Source organism: Schistocerca gregaria, chromosome 1 (genome assembly GCF_023897955.1).
Source record: "Schistocerca gregaria isolate iqSchGreg1 chromosome 1, iqSchGreg1.2, whole genome shotgun sequence".
Lineage (NCBI taxonomy): Eukaryota > Metazoa > Arthropoda > Insecta > Orthoptera > Acrididae > Schistocerca > Schistocerca gregaria.
The window spans coordinates 73797081-73812114 of NC_064920.1; the positions used below are offsets into that span (position 1 = coordinate 73797081).

General features: G+C 42.5%; 1 protein-coding gene across 1 annotated transcript in view; it reads right to left on the reverse strand.

Annotated features, from left to right (window-relative positions):
• Positions 1 to 5675: 5675 nt before the first annotated feature.
• Positions 5676 to 15034, reverse strand: part of LOC126284920 (calsenilin) — a 208541-nt gene continuing 199182 nt past the window's right edge. The window contains exon 5 of the mRNA XM_049984186.1: positions 5676 to 5759. Within this exon, the coding sequence (XP_049840143.1) occupies positions 5706 to 5759 (54 nt within the window). The 3' untranslated portion in view covers positions 5676 to 5705. The remainder of the gene's footprint in view (positions 5760 to 15034) is intronic.

Below are 15034 nucleotides of genomic sequence, written 5' to 3' on the forward strand. Positions count from 1 at the left end.
TCATGTTGTACAATAGTATAAACAATTATTTTATGAAGTAAATAACAGTATGTGTAGTTAAAGGCTCAATCATAAAGATTGAATGTGTTTTACAGAAACTGTGTCTGATGCAGTTTTGGTTGTTTAAAAATGCGAGTATAGTCTGCATCTTTGAACTGCAGAGTCTTCATATTAAGTCAGTTACTAAAGAAGATAAAATGTTTATGGTTTGTTTCACACTTTCTTTCAAGTTTGTTTACATAAAATGTCACAATGGGTTGAATTTTCTTGACTGATGTCTTATTAAAATAAGCTTTAATGTGGTGTGATTCTCAAAAAATAAAGACAGGTAGCAGAAATTGTGGGGACAAGTATCTTAAAAATATGACCAAAACTTTCAAAAACTTTTTAAAATATCAACCACTATGAATATCATAATATTATATACACATATGAAGAAAGTACATATGTTGCAAATATTGTAACGTCATTTTGTAACAGGAATGCAAATTTAACAACACTTTATCGCTGTAAAATTGTTATCTGACTTAACTTTCTATATCACATTCATTTTTACAGGAAAGCAAAACCAGTAGCACATCTGTGAATTGTACCATGATAAAAATTGTCACTTTTCAAGAACATGAACCAAACTCTTGTAAAGTAGTAGTAATTTTATGTTTTTGACAGAGATGGTTCTAAGGACTGGTTAACTAGTCCTCCCTTTCTTACAAGCTTTCTCTGCTAGTACCACACTCGGCTGGTGCTCATAACAACAACTTCGAAATTTCCTACAGGCTTTTCTCTAATACTAGCTATTGCTTCAAACTTTTCATGTATTTTACTTTATGAATACATTCTCTTAAAAAACTTCATCTACAATATAGAGCAAATTCTTATACTACTCATGTTACTCATAATCACATAAAATTCATAAACACTGGCTTCGCTTTGTAATATGTTAAATATTATGTAGGCCTCTGGTGATTGTAATCCTGACTACGTATTTTATTTCTGGAATATCAGCAAACCATAACACTTCAGTTATTGGCATGACTGTAATAAATTGTCTGTCACTACAGTGTACCAACAGACTAAGACTGAATCAAGTTATACTCTGCAAATTACACTTGATTTAAGATGCACTACTTTACAATATGTTGAAACTATGCCAACACCATTTACTACTGCAGAATTATTATGGAATAAGAAGTATAAAATGTTGGAAGTACAACAGAACTAGTCTTGCTTTTTTATAGAACAAAATAAGGGAAGGGTTGGGGAGAAATCTTTAGTCAGTTTCCTGAAAAACATTATGCATGCTTAATTATATCAAATACAGGTATAATTGTAATGGAAAAAAAGAAACATCTGAGGAACACAGTTGCTGCTGACATTTTAATTCATCAACAAGCAACATTGCAATGGCGATGGACTTTTTGCTGCAGTTTGCTTAAATCACCTACTTTAATCATCTATGATCTCAATGATGAAGTGTAATGTTAATCCAGATTATGTTAACAACAACGCAGAAGTTAAACACGAGAATCCTTTTTTTAATTTCAGAAAAAGGAAATTCTTGTTCTTAAAGGCCTAATAAAAGTCTATCAATGAATTAAAGTACATCTAATACAATGTAATCTATGTTTAACATTTACTACTAATGGTGTTATCGTTTAAGAGCTAGTTAACTATTGATCAATGGTGAACAGTAGCAACCCAAACAAAGCTATTGTCTAATATATTAATCCACTGAACTAGGAACGAGAAGCATTTCTCCCTTAGCGGCAAGTTGATGTTCACAATTAGGAAATCTGAATTGCTGCCTTCACTTCAAAAATGCACCATGTTTATACCTGAGAGAATTTTCTCGGAAATATCTTCATTAGGGGCATGCAATGAAATTTTGAACAGCGGCAGTTATCACAGTCCAAATGATGATGTTTAGAGGCAACATTGAATCAGTCATGATACTTATTTTACTAGTGTCATATTGTTGTATAATTTACGATTTATTCAACAACTGATGTTCTCTGTTGATGTATAATTTAAAAAATGTATAATTTAAAAAAAATCGGAAAAGGAAATTTTGTATGCAGCATTAATTTAGGTAAGTAGCTTGATTTCTCTCAATGTACTAATTAAATAATATCGAAGAATATATTGATCTTACATTTGTTCTCTTGGTAATGGAACAAAGTGACAAATTCTCTTCATCATCACAGAATGTTGAGCTTCTTAAAAATAGTTAAATGTATTTTTAAATACAATGGAAGATACTAGCAGTAAGTTTGTACAAAAATTACCATAAATAATTCTGGACAAATGTTATTATGTGAAAAATTATTTGTTAATTGAAGTTTCTGTAATTCTGGGCAATACAATTACAGATATTAATATTATTTGAGTGACTTAAAAATTACTTATTGCCAAAGTTATTTGCTTGGTGATATGTTTTCAGTATTTATTATTGCTCTTTCAACTTAATCCCATAAAAATATTGCTGAAGGCCTAATAAAATGATTGGGGCACTAAGGTAGTCTCCATATCATTTAACTGCCAAGATGTTATTGATTGAGAAATGACATTATTTCCTTCATTTGGCTTATATACTTTAGCAACGTAGTTATTGATCTAAAATTCAATACAATGTACTGTAACAGCCAGTTTTTGTGGTATGAGTTCGTTCCCAACACAACAGAAATTTCTGTACTGATCAAAGGCTTTTATTTGCAAGCTATTTTCGTTTTGGAAGAAAACTGCCAGTAGGGCAGAATTTCAAAGATTCAAAAAAGGAAAAGGAAAAGAAATTCAGCAGTTAGTCACAAATCTGATCCATATTTCATTGCTTATCTAGATTCTGGCTACTGAATGGCTATCTTCAGTGTGTTCAAACCAATTCATACTGACTTGCAAAGCTTGTGAAAATACATGTCGCTATACGACTTTAAAATGAACATACCAAGATTCCAGCTTGAGTGTGGCTATGTACTTGGTATGTTCGTCTAGTAACATGTTGTCACAAGCTTGTCGAGTCTATATGACTCATACCGTGAAGGTAGCTAATTAACACCTAAAATCTAGATTTGCAATGACTGCTCGTTGATTACAGAATTCCTTTTACTTTTTTGAAGTATACCACAGTCGCTGTGCACAACTGTGCTGCTGGGCTCAAACTTTGTGACACTGTCACCTGATAAGAAGTAATGCATGAAAGTAGCAATTTCTCAACTCATACACTGATGTCTACTTTTAAAACGCACTCAAACCTAAAACTGTGAAACTATTTAGTAGTACATTACTTTGGATCGGGTCTCCTATGGAAATTGACAAGATGCTGAAGGGAATATAGGTAAAAGTAAGAACAGTTTTAATTATGGTTGTCTTATGATGTAAACTGAAACAGAGTAGACTTTTTCAAATAAATCTATGTAAGACTACATATATTTGCTGCTGAGAAAATTGTATGGTTTTGAGAAATTCCCAACCCTTATTTTTCTCAGATAATTCGAACAGAGACATAAACTAGAGAAGCACAGTAAGAGTTTTCTAATTCCTCTGACACACTGTTCTTTAAGTGAAGCAACAGGTGTGAGACAGAGAGAGACAAAGAGAACACATAATGTAAGGGTGTTTGATTCTTAAGAAAGAAACAGCAACACCACACAGTATTTATATCTTGATAAGAAGAGAAATAAGATGAACTAGGAACTAATTTGCAATCAGTAGTTTTGCAAATGAAGTGACAATTACCTACGTGCCCCAGCAGAAATGTAACAAAATGATCTTTCAATATGGTCACCAGCATCAGTCTAAATACAGGAAAATTTCATAATCGTATTTTCATTGAATCTTATTCAATATCATTTCTATTGAAACAAGAAGCGAAAAAATACATTTACATATGCCCATTCCAGTAATGTGATATGATAAGCAGCAAGTAGTGCTTAATTTCATGCTGAAAATTTTGTTTATAAAATGTCTTTTTACAACAATAATTAAATACTCGGAGATCTTTGAATCCTGGTAGGAACAAGACGTCCTGTTATAACAGATGGTGTCAAAACAAAGGGTAGCTCAACATGGCAGTAAAAATGTCTTTCAGTCTGATGTAAAAGTTGTAAGTGCCTTTGTTATCCTTATGCTCAAGCATTTTACTAGCGAGCTCAACTGGCCATCAAACTGATTTGAGACGCGAGCATTGTTTCTCACATGTGAGAAAAATTTTGAGGAACAATAAGAAAATATAGCGCAAGTCTGCTTCTTGAAATAACTGAGGGAAAATATTAAAAAAAAATTCTTATTAGTCCAGACGAACTGCAGTGGCACTTGTTAGCTGTTAGTGTACGTCACTTGCCTTTGTTTTCGCAATTGTTTTATATTGACAATTTTACTATTCTTTTTAGATTAAAAATGATGCATCATGGTACTCATTATCAAATATGCATCGGAAATGCTATGTGTGAACTACATATCAGTAGTGTCTTAGCCAATACCAGATTATGATCACATATTGTCTGTATTGTGGCCGAAGCAGTATTTATCCATATCCTCTAGTAAGGATTCTGCTGCAGTTAGTTCCGGAATATTATGGCAACTGAATTCTGGAAAATTCCAAAGTTATGTGTGGGGTCTCGTAGTGCTTATCCAAGGTTAGACATGGCAATTACTAGACGATTTGTTAGGAGAGGTGGCAGAAACAACTATGATTGTCTTTGCGTGACAGCATTGGCTGACAGATGGAATCTGTTTTTCTTACGTGGATTTTTTTTACTTGTCACGATTGTAATTCAAGATTGCTGTTGCACAGCGCAATACAGTTGGGCACGTACGCAAAACAAATACCTGCACGCATCGTCGGGAAGACCTTTGTCGTAAGCAGCTCCGGAGAAGCGCATATAATAATAGTAAATTGTGACAAGGCTTAAAGCGAAGCAGCCGTTCTACGTGTCTGTATTTCGTGCTGCTTTGCGGGCTCCTGCTTCCTGGTAAACAAAACTTCAGAAGGGAAACGTGGAAGTCTTACGTCTGTTAGTTTGACAGGAGCTCATCTGACAGAAGGGAACGCGCACCCCGCCTTACTTGGTTCTGATTGGAAGTGGCCACTATTAGTTGCCTTCCAGAGCTACTAGAGGTCTCGGAAATATTTGAAAAGTTTGCGTACCTAAAATGAAATTATTGGCTGCACTGATACGTGTTTTGAGTTCGATTGATTTCTCGTGCCGGGAAGAACTGTCTCGTGTGTGTGTGTGTTTGTGTGTGTGTGTGTGTGTACGATTGGGAACGCAGTGGCTGAATCGCCGCCAGATTAGCGGAGGTGCTTCCCCGAAGGCAATGCTGGCACATAGATCCTTTTCAGAGGCACTTAACGGCAGCGAGGGCGCGAAGCGACAACAAAAACGTTTGCACTGTCTGTGTACCATCACTCGAGTCGTGTCCATTCGTCGTCGGGAGGCGGCCTGCGGATGCGTGAGGCGAGACGAATGTGCGTGCGGCGTACAGCGCAAGCAGCGGGGCCGGCGTCGGCGGCGGTGCGGGGGCGGCTAGCCGGCGCCGAGTGCGCAGTGCGCCGCCCAGTGGGAGCGCAGCGACGCCTCGTAGGCGGCGAGGGCGTGCTGGGAGGCGGGCCCGCGCACCAGCCACCGGAAGAGGCGCACGCCGGGCGCGCCGCCGCCGCCGCCGCCGCCCCCGCCGCCCCCGGCCGCGGCCGCCGCCCGGGCCGGCCATCATAGCCCGCTGCCGGCGTCCAGCACCTGCAGGGACTTGGTGATCACCTCGTCCTGCAACAGAGAGCGCGCGCGCCACCCGCTCACTTCAACAGGTCCCACTGTCACTGCCCTGTCCGAGGTGGGGAGGGTGACAATTATCCAACTACACACGCATACCAGACAAAGTTTTGCAGCACTCCTGAACATACACGTGGGCTGTGGGTATTGTATCACAGACACAGTCCCTTTGACTGTTCAGAGATGTCACTAAACCGGCCTAAAGATGTACACAACAATGCATGAGCTGCCCTTATTACACGGAGGGTGGCCGACAGCTGATCAGTTCCAGCCATTCCACCAGGAAGGAGATACATGGCTGCAGTTCAAAGAAGCCTAGACGGTCAATACCGCTGTTCGATCGCCCCTGAATTGTTGCTTTGTGCTAAGAAGGGCTCTCAACAAGGGAAGTTGGCAAAAATGGCTCTGAGCACTATGGGACTCAACATCTATGGTCGTCAGTCCCCTAGAACTTAGAACTACTTAAACCTAACTAACCTAAGGACATCACACAACACCCAGTCATCACGAGACAGAGAAAATCCCTGACCCCGCCGAGAATAGTACCCGGGAACCCGGGCGCAGGAAGTGAGAACGCTACCGCACGACCACGAGCTCGGGACCAACTAGGGAAGTGTCCACGCGACAAGGAGTGAACCAAAGCGATGTTGTTTGGACATGGAGGAGATACAGAGAGACATGAACTGTCGATGACATGCCTCGCTCAGGCCGCTCAAGGGCTACTACTGCAGTGGATCACCGCTACCTACGGATTATGGCTCGGAGGAACCCTGACAGCAACGCCACCATGTTGAATAATGCTTTTCGTGCAGCCACAGGACGTCGTGTTACGACTCAAACTGTGCACAATCGGCTGCATGACGCGAAACTTCACTCCCGACGTCCATGGCCACTTCCAATCTTTGCAATCACGACACCATCAGCACTATACTGATGGGCCCAACAACCTGCCAAATGGACCGCTCAGGACTGGCATCACGTTCTCTTCGTCGATGAGTGTCGCATATGTCTTCAACCAGACAACCGTCGGAGTATGGAGGCACGTCAGACAGGCTGAACGGCTTAGACACACTGCCCAGCGAGTGCAGCAAGGTGGAGCTGCCCTGCTGTTTTGGGGTGGCGTTATGTGGCGCTATGTGTCGCTAGCGTTCGCCTGTTGTGGTCATGGAAAGGGCCATAATGGCTGTATGATACGTGAATGTCATAGTCCGACCGATGGTGCAACCATATCGGCTTAGGATATTGGTGAGGCATTTGCCTTGATGAGCGACAATTCGCGACCCCATCGAGCACATCTTGTGAATGACTCCCTTTAGGATAACGAGATCGCTAGACTAGAATGGCCAGCATGTTCCTTAGACATGAACCCTATCGAACATGCCTGGGATAGATTGAAAAGGGCTGTTTATGGACTACGAGACCTACCAACCACTCTGAGGGATCTATGCCGGAACGCCGTTGAGGAATGTGACAACCTGGACCAACAGTGCCTTGATAAACTTGTAGATAGTATGCCACGACGAATACAGGCATACAGCAATCTGGACCACCACCTCTGAAGGTCTCACTGTATGGTGGTAAAAAATGCACTGTGTGGTTTTCATAAGCAATAAAAATGGCGGAAGTGATGTTTATGTTGATCTGCATTCCAATTTTCTGTACAGGTTCCGGAAATCTAGGAACGCAGATGATGCAATGCTTTTTTGACGAGTGTGTATGAAAAAAAAGTAAATTAGTTGCAAACAATGGCGTGACACACTTTATTCAACATTTAAAGATCACTACCATTATTCGGATTTAGTCTACGACATGGTCGATGTGCCTGCCATCATTAGCGATGTTGTGTAGTCGACGTATAACAAAATTCCGCACAGTCCGCTAAAATGTCTGCTAAAATGGCTGCTTTCAGCTCGGCAATGGTTTTGGGGTTCTTGCTACACCCTTGTCTTTAATAAAGCCCCACAGAAAGGAGTAGCATGTGTTCAGATCTTGAGAATAAGGTGGCCAATCAAGGCCCATCCCAGTGGCACCTTCGTACCCCAGAGTCAGGGTGCGGTCCGCAAAGTGCTCCTCAAGGACATCAAACACTCTGCTGTTTCGCTGGAGTCGACCTCCGTATTGCATGAACCACATCTTGTTGAAGTCAGGGTCAGTTTGACTAATGGGGATGAAATCATCTCCCAAAATCCTCGTAGTCACCGTGCCATCGACGAATATCGCATCGATTATTGTATGACTGGACACTGCGCGCCACAGAATCAGCCGTTGAGGGTGAAGCGACTCCTCGATCGCGAACAGTTTCTCAGACCCTAAATGTGCCGATCTTGCTTATTGACAAAGCCATCCAAATGAAACGGGGCTTCCTCACCAAACCAAGCCACACCAGCGCATACTAAATCCCATCGTGTGCTGTGGCCAAAAATACCTTTTGAACGTCCGAATGCAAACCGTTCAAGAGGTTAGTCAGTTTAAAAATGGATAGATGTACAGGTAAATACTGAAGTGCTGTGGCAGGGACGTTTCGTTCAAATCGGCCAGAGCGGCCCGGCCTCACCAAAAATTTTGTTATTTTTTTTAGTTTTGTATGAAATATATTGAGTATGACATGATTGTGGCGTTGTGCGACTGTCAGAAAGCAGACATATACAGGTCCAGCTCTCTTTGCTGCAGACACACACAAAGTGTATCATTCTGCAATGACAAACCAGTTTTTCTTTCCCCATCCCACTCATCCAAAGCCCGCGCCCAGCTGCAGGTAGCCCACAGCCCCTCTACTCCCTCCACACTCTTGGCTCGCAGTGACTGTAGCGCGAACATGTGGTTTCCCGTTCTCCACCTCACCCCTTGCCGAAGCACAGCCGTGGGCCAGTGAGCGTAGTCCTGAGTGGACTACCCCTCATTCCCTATACCCCAGCAATGTTGTGCGACCAGTGGGAGACGGCCCTTACTGCCCCCACACCCCCGACGCCTAAAACTGCAGTCGCAGTGACATGACTGAGCTGTTTCCGTTTCTACATCTCAGCCTTCACCCTAGTGCAGCTCAAGGCGAGCTCGCGTGGCCTTGGTGGATGGACCACCTCACCTGTACTCATATATCCTGGCGCCCCATCAAACGCCGCTGTCCTTCCCATGTTCTCCTGCCCTCTACCACAAGTCTTCGAAATGTTTGAGGCCATTCAGCTTGGGCCCACAACACCTAATTGTAGTTGCTGTCACGTGCCTCACTGCATTCCTTCCTCCCCCCTGCACCCTACTGCCATTTATCAATGGGAAATGGGGTAAACAGCAAATGATGTACCATATTCTGGAACCGTGTGTTTGAGAATCGAGGGTATATACAGTAATTTTAAAATGGTTAAAGTACGAGGGTCTCCCAGAAAGTAATGAGCTCATTTTTTTCTTCAAAAATTCATTACTGAACATAATGAGAATTACACACGCCACCTATTTTTGCACGTAATATCCATCCCATTCAATGGCCTTCCTCCAGCGTGAAACAAGGGTGTGTATGCTCTGTCGGTTCCAGTCCTCGGCCTGGTGGCGGAGCCAGTACTTCACTGTGTGAATCACCTCCTCATCGTCCCCAAAACATCTCCCACGAATGGTATCCTTTAATAGCGAATGACATCAGCAGCTCGCTGCAACATGTCAGGTTTCACACCCGTGGATGGTCTCCCAGACCGCTGGAAATCGTGGATCTCCGCCGAACCGATACCAGTTGCTCCATAGACTTTGCACAAGCGTTTATGAATATTCCCCACAGTTTCTTTCTCTGCAGTGAAAAATTCAATGACGGCACATTGTTTGTAACGTGCATCACCTGCAGACGCCATTTTCAAAGAGTTCTGTAGCTACGCTATCCGTCGGAAGTGACGGAAACTTGGCACGACCACTCGGGAGACTTCAAATAATACATACGTAACGTTTCGCATTCGAAGCATTGATTTCAGCTGAGAAAAAAAAAATGCTGTGCATTACTTTCTGGGCAATCCTCGTAGACTGTTTGCTTCAAATGCCCTTTCATTTATTAACTATGGAAGAGAAGCTGGAAATCTAGTGATTAGTCACACATTAACCAAAATATTTCTTGATGTCTCAACTCGACGGAAAAAAAGAAGAGAACTTTTGCAACGTATGGTTCTGTAAAAAGTCTTGGTTAACAGTGAGTGAAGAGAAACAAATTTTTTTCTGTTGTGTGTTATTTGGTGATGAAGGATTGTGGACTACAGTCGGCTGTGAGGATCTAAAGTATTTAAATGAACGAGTTAAGAAACATGAAGAAAGTGGACTTCATTTACAAAATTGTTGTAAACACAAAATATTTGGCACAAGTAACATTGCTGTTCAGATTGATTCGGCATATAAAATGTCAATTAAGAAATATAATGAATAATTACAAAGAACAGACACATATTAGACAGAATAGTAAAATGCTTATGTTCTTAGTAAAACGAAAAACCAGTCGAAAGTTGGAAATTTGACTCTTTTTTTGTTCACTGCCAGTCTCGCGTAGTAACTAATGTTCAAGAAAACAAATTACACTTATTGGAACGTTTTGAAAAGATTGAGTAAGAAGATTTGTGGTATGAAATTGCAACAAAAGAAGCATTTGCTTTAAGAAATTTACTTCACAATGCAGACTTTGTTCCTGCGAAAATTTTTCTACGAGGGTATAAAACATGTTAGTATTTCATATAACGCAGTTCAGATGGAGATTGCAAATGCCATTACAACACAGAAATGCATCAGATCACTTTGAGTCAGCTGTTTTTGAACAAAGAGAGAATACTGAAAAATATCGAGTTTTTGAAGATGAACGTTTTGCTCCTTCAAGAAAACATTCCAATGTAGCACTGAACAAGATGCCAAAGAAGTGTATGCCATTGTGACCAACCAACTGAAAGGAAGATGCCGAAACCCTCATGTATTCAGTAGCTTCGAAATTACTGATCCAAAAGGTTTGCTTCACTCAAAGAACATTTCCCAACCACTTCGGCCAACATTTGTTCATTAAGTCACAGTCCCTTTATTTTCTATGATAAACTGAAAATCAAACTGCTAGTGATTTATCACAATAATACGTTTAAAGGTATTACATCGGTTTTTGAGCTTTTCGCCTTTCTTGTGGGATATTCCTTTGAAGAATAGTTCATTGAAGCGCGTAAAACATTGCAAATCGCACTAAATACACGTTTCAACAGCAGAGAAGAGCCCATTTTCAGTACTTTAAAAAGAATTAAAACCTTCCTCCGGAGCAGTATGGGTCAGGAAAGACTGAACTCACTGGCTGTTTGTTCCCAATGTTCACAACGAGGAAATCAGTCAAACTTCAACAATAGAGCAGTTGATATGTTTGCCAGTCAGAAGAATAGGCGAGCTCAACTGTTGTACAAGTAACCTGCCAGGATACAGACTTCATTAGTTAATGTGCCAGTTTGGTAACATAGGGAGTGAAACCATTTCTAGGCAACGTTGTTCCCTGAGTTTTTGCCCTTGGCCGAAAGGCAAAAGACAGGAGGGTCTCTATATTTGCACTCTGGTGTATTCCTAGTCGAGAAGAAGTTACATGCTTCCTCCCACAGTTACACTTTTTTACACCACAATACGACTACAGAAGCACACCTAGAATATGTATCAATATCAGCAGAAGGAGCGCTGACGAACTTCGATTTGAATACAAACAACTGAAAACCTCTAAAATTATTCAATAAAATGTGTTACCACAGAATTATCTCACATCACACATCCTTAAAAGCACATGGAAAATCCCTGAAGTTGGTGGACCAGATCAATTACAATATTACACATACACACAAACCCACAAAATTGTGAGTCCACGTCTTACGTCTGTATATATCTTATCATTAGCTACAGCATATATACCATGTTAAATATCGTTAGAATTTGTTTAAGCAGTATGACATAGATGAAGATTATATAATGAACACTTCAGAACAAGCATATTCAAATACAGATATTTGTAAACAGGAAAAATATGGCGCTGCGGTCGGCAACGTCTGTATAAGACAACACGTGTCTGGCGCAGAAGTTGGATCAGTTGCTGCTGCTACAACGGGACGTGATCAAGATTTAAGGGAGTTTGAGCGTGGTGTTATAGTCGACGCACGAGCGATGGGACACAGTACCAACAAGGGAACAATGAAGTGGCGATTTTTCCGTACGACCATTTCACGAGCGTGCCGTGATCAAGAATTCAATAAAACATCAAATCTCCAACATCGCTGCTTCCAAAAAAGGATCCTGCAAGAACGGAACCAACCACGACTGAAGAAAATCGTTCAACGTGACAGAAGTGCAACCCTTCCGCAAACTGCTGCAGATTTCAGTGCTAGCCTTCAATCAGTATCAGCGTGTGAACCATTCAACGAAACATCATCGATATGAATGATATTTTCACTCTGCAGCGGAGTGTGCGCTGATATGAAACTTCCTGGCAGATTAAAACTGTGTGCAGGACCGAGACTCGAACTCGAGTTAGAGTCTCGGTCCAGCACACAGTTTTAATCTGCCAGGAAGTTTCATCATCGATATGGGCCTTCGGAGCTGGAAACCCACACGTGTACCCTTGAAGACTGCACAAAGAATTACGCCTCGCCTGGGCCTCTCAACACAGACGATGGACTGTTGACTGTTGACATGTTGCTTGGCCGGACGAGTCTCGTTTCAAATTGTATCGAGCGGATGGACCTGTACTGGTATGGAGACAACCTCATGAGTCCATGGAGCCTGCATGTCAGCAGGATACTGTTCATGGAGGTGGAGGCTCTGTAATGGTGTTCAGTTGGAGTAATACGGGGCCCCTGATATGTCTCTATACGACTCTGACAGGTGTCACATACGTAAGCATCCTGTCTGATCATCTGCATCCATGTCCATTGTTCATTCCGACGGTCTTTCGCAGTTTCAGGAGGACAATGTGACACCCTACACGCCCAGAATTGCTAGAGAGTGACTCCAGTAACATCTCCTGAGTTTAAGCACTTCCGTTGGCCACCAGTCTCCCCAAACATGAACACATTATTGAGCATATCTGGGATGCCTTGGAACGTGTTGTTCATTAGAGATGTCCACCCCTCGTACTCTTACTGATTTATGGACAGCTCTGCAGGATTCACGGTATCACTTCCCTCCAGCACTACTTCAGATATTAGTCAAATCCATGCCACGCCGTGTTGCGGGACTTCTGCGTGCTCGCGGGGCCCTACAAGATATTAGACATGTACATCAGATTCTTTGGCTTTTCAGTATATTTCATTCTGTTACCATTGTTGTCTGTACATAGAGGCCTGAAGATGGCGTAGTAAATCTCCGAAACTGATAGCCAAATAAAATAACAGTTTGGAAGTTAGACGACTGAAAGGTGTTTGATATGACATCCTGTACTGAACAGCCGAGTCCCACAACCATCCCAGAAAAGATGGACGTACAGAGACTCGCAGAGTGACGTCCGCACTCCATCACTACGAGCAGGGAGGGGGGCGGGGGCTTCAGCTCCTATATGTGGAAATTGTGCGTGTTTACCAGGCCGAAAGCGTGGAATGTAGCACTGTCCGAGAAACAGACAAAATCGAGGAATGCCTCTGTTTCATCAGTGCCAGAATTTTCTCCGAAACGCCTTGCGTCGCGGTCTTTCCTCAGGCTCCATTTTTGACGAAGATGCAGTTTTTAGGCTCATAGACGCAACCTTTTATAGAAAACATCGTGTATTTTCGAACGAGGTAACTGTAACTGCCTATTTGCTTGTCGGATTGATTTTCCGAGTCCTCGCTTGTAGGACGTACGGACTTACTCGATAGTGGAATTGCGTGTTTGGCTTGGTGATACTACATTGAAAGCAAACTCCCAGTTTCTAGAATCAGCTTGTCCCGTTTTCTGATTGTTAATTAAATGGGAGCATTGCCAGTTGGTCATAGTCAATTCTCACGGCAGAAACAGGGTTTTACAAGTGTAATAGACTTATCTTCGTCAGAGAAAGCCTATAGAACACGTTCTGCTGTAGTATCTACATGGCTCCTGACGTGCCTTTACGTGAACAGAGGAGATACGCGCATGCGCATGTGGTACCAACTGTCCCGAGCAAGGTCGGGGAAGAAGGCCAGTGTTCACTCAGTCTGCTTGCCGGGGGGTCTCATCCGAGATGTGGAGGAGGCCCTACCGGCGGCGATAGAGAGCACTGGGTGCACCCGACTGCAAATTGTTGCTCATGTCGGCACCAATGACTCCTGCCGTCTGGGTTCAGAGGTCATCCTCAGTTCGTACAGGCGGTTGGCGGAGTTGGTGAAGGCGGAAAGCCTCGCTCGCGGGGTGGAATCAGAGCTAACTATTTGTAGTATCGTTCCCAGAACCGATCGCGGTCCTCTGGTTTGGAGCCGAGTGGAAGGCTTAAACAAGAGGCTCAGACGATTCTGCGGAGAGCTGGGGTGCAAATATCTCGACCTCCGCTATCGGGTGGAGAAATGTAGGGTCCCCCTGAATAGGTCAGGCGTGCACTACACGCCGGAAGCGGCTACGAGGGTAGCGGAGTACGTGTGGAGTGCACATGGGGTTTTTTTAGGTTAGAGAATTCCCTCCCTAGGCCCGACAAGACGCCTCCTGAGATGCGGCAAGGCAGGAGTAGGCAAAATAAAACAGGGAATAACAATATTAATGTGCTAATAGTAAACTGCAGGAGCGTCTATAGAAAGGTCCCAGAACTGCTCTCATTAATAAACGTTCACAACGCCCACATAGTACTAGGAACAGAAAGTTGGCTGAAACCAGACGTAAACAGTAATGAAATCCTAAACTCTGATTGGAATGTATACCTCAGAGATAGGCTGGACAGTGAAGGGGGAGGTGTGTTTATAGCGATAAGAAGTGCAATAGTATCGAAGGAAATTGACGGAGATTCGAATTGTGAAATGATTTGGGTGAAGGTCACGGTTAAAGCAGGCTCAGACATGGTAATTGGATGTCTCTATAGGCCCCCGGGCTCAGCAGCTGTTGCGACTCAGCACCTGAAGAATAATTTGGAAAATATTTCGAGTAGATTTTCCCACCATGTTATAGTTCTGGGTGGAGATTTTAATTTGCCGGATATAGACTGGGAGACTCAAACATTCATAACGGGTGGCAGGGACAAAGAATCCAGTGAAATATTTTTAAGTGCTTTATCTGAAAACTACCTTGAGCAGTTAAACAGAAAACCGACTCGAGGCGATAACATATTAGACCTTCTGGTGACAAACATACCCAAACTATTTGAATCA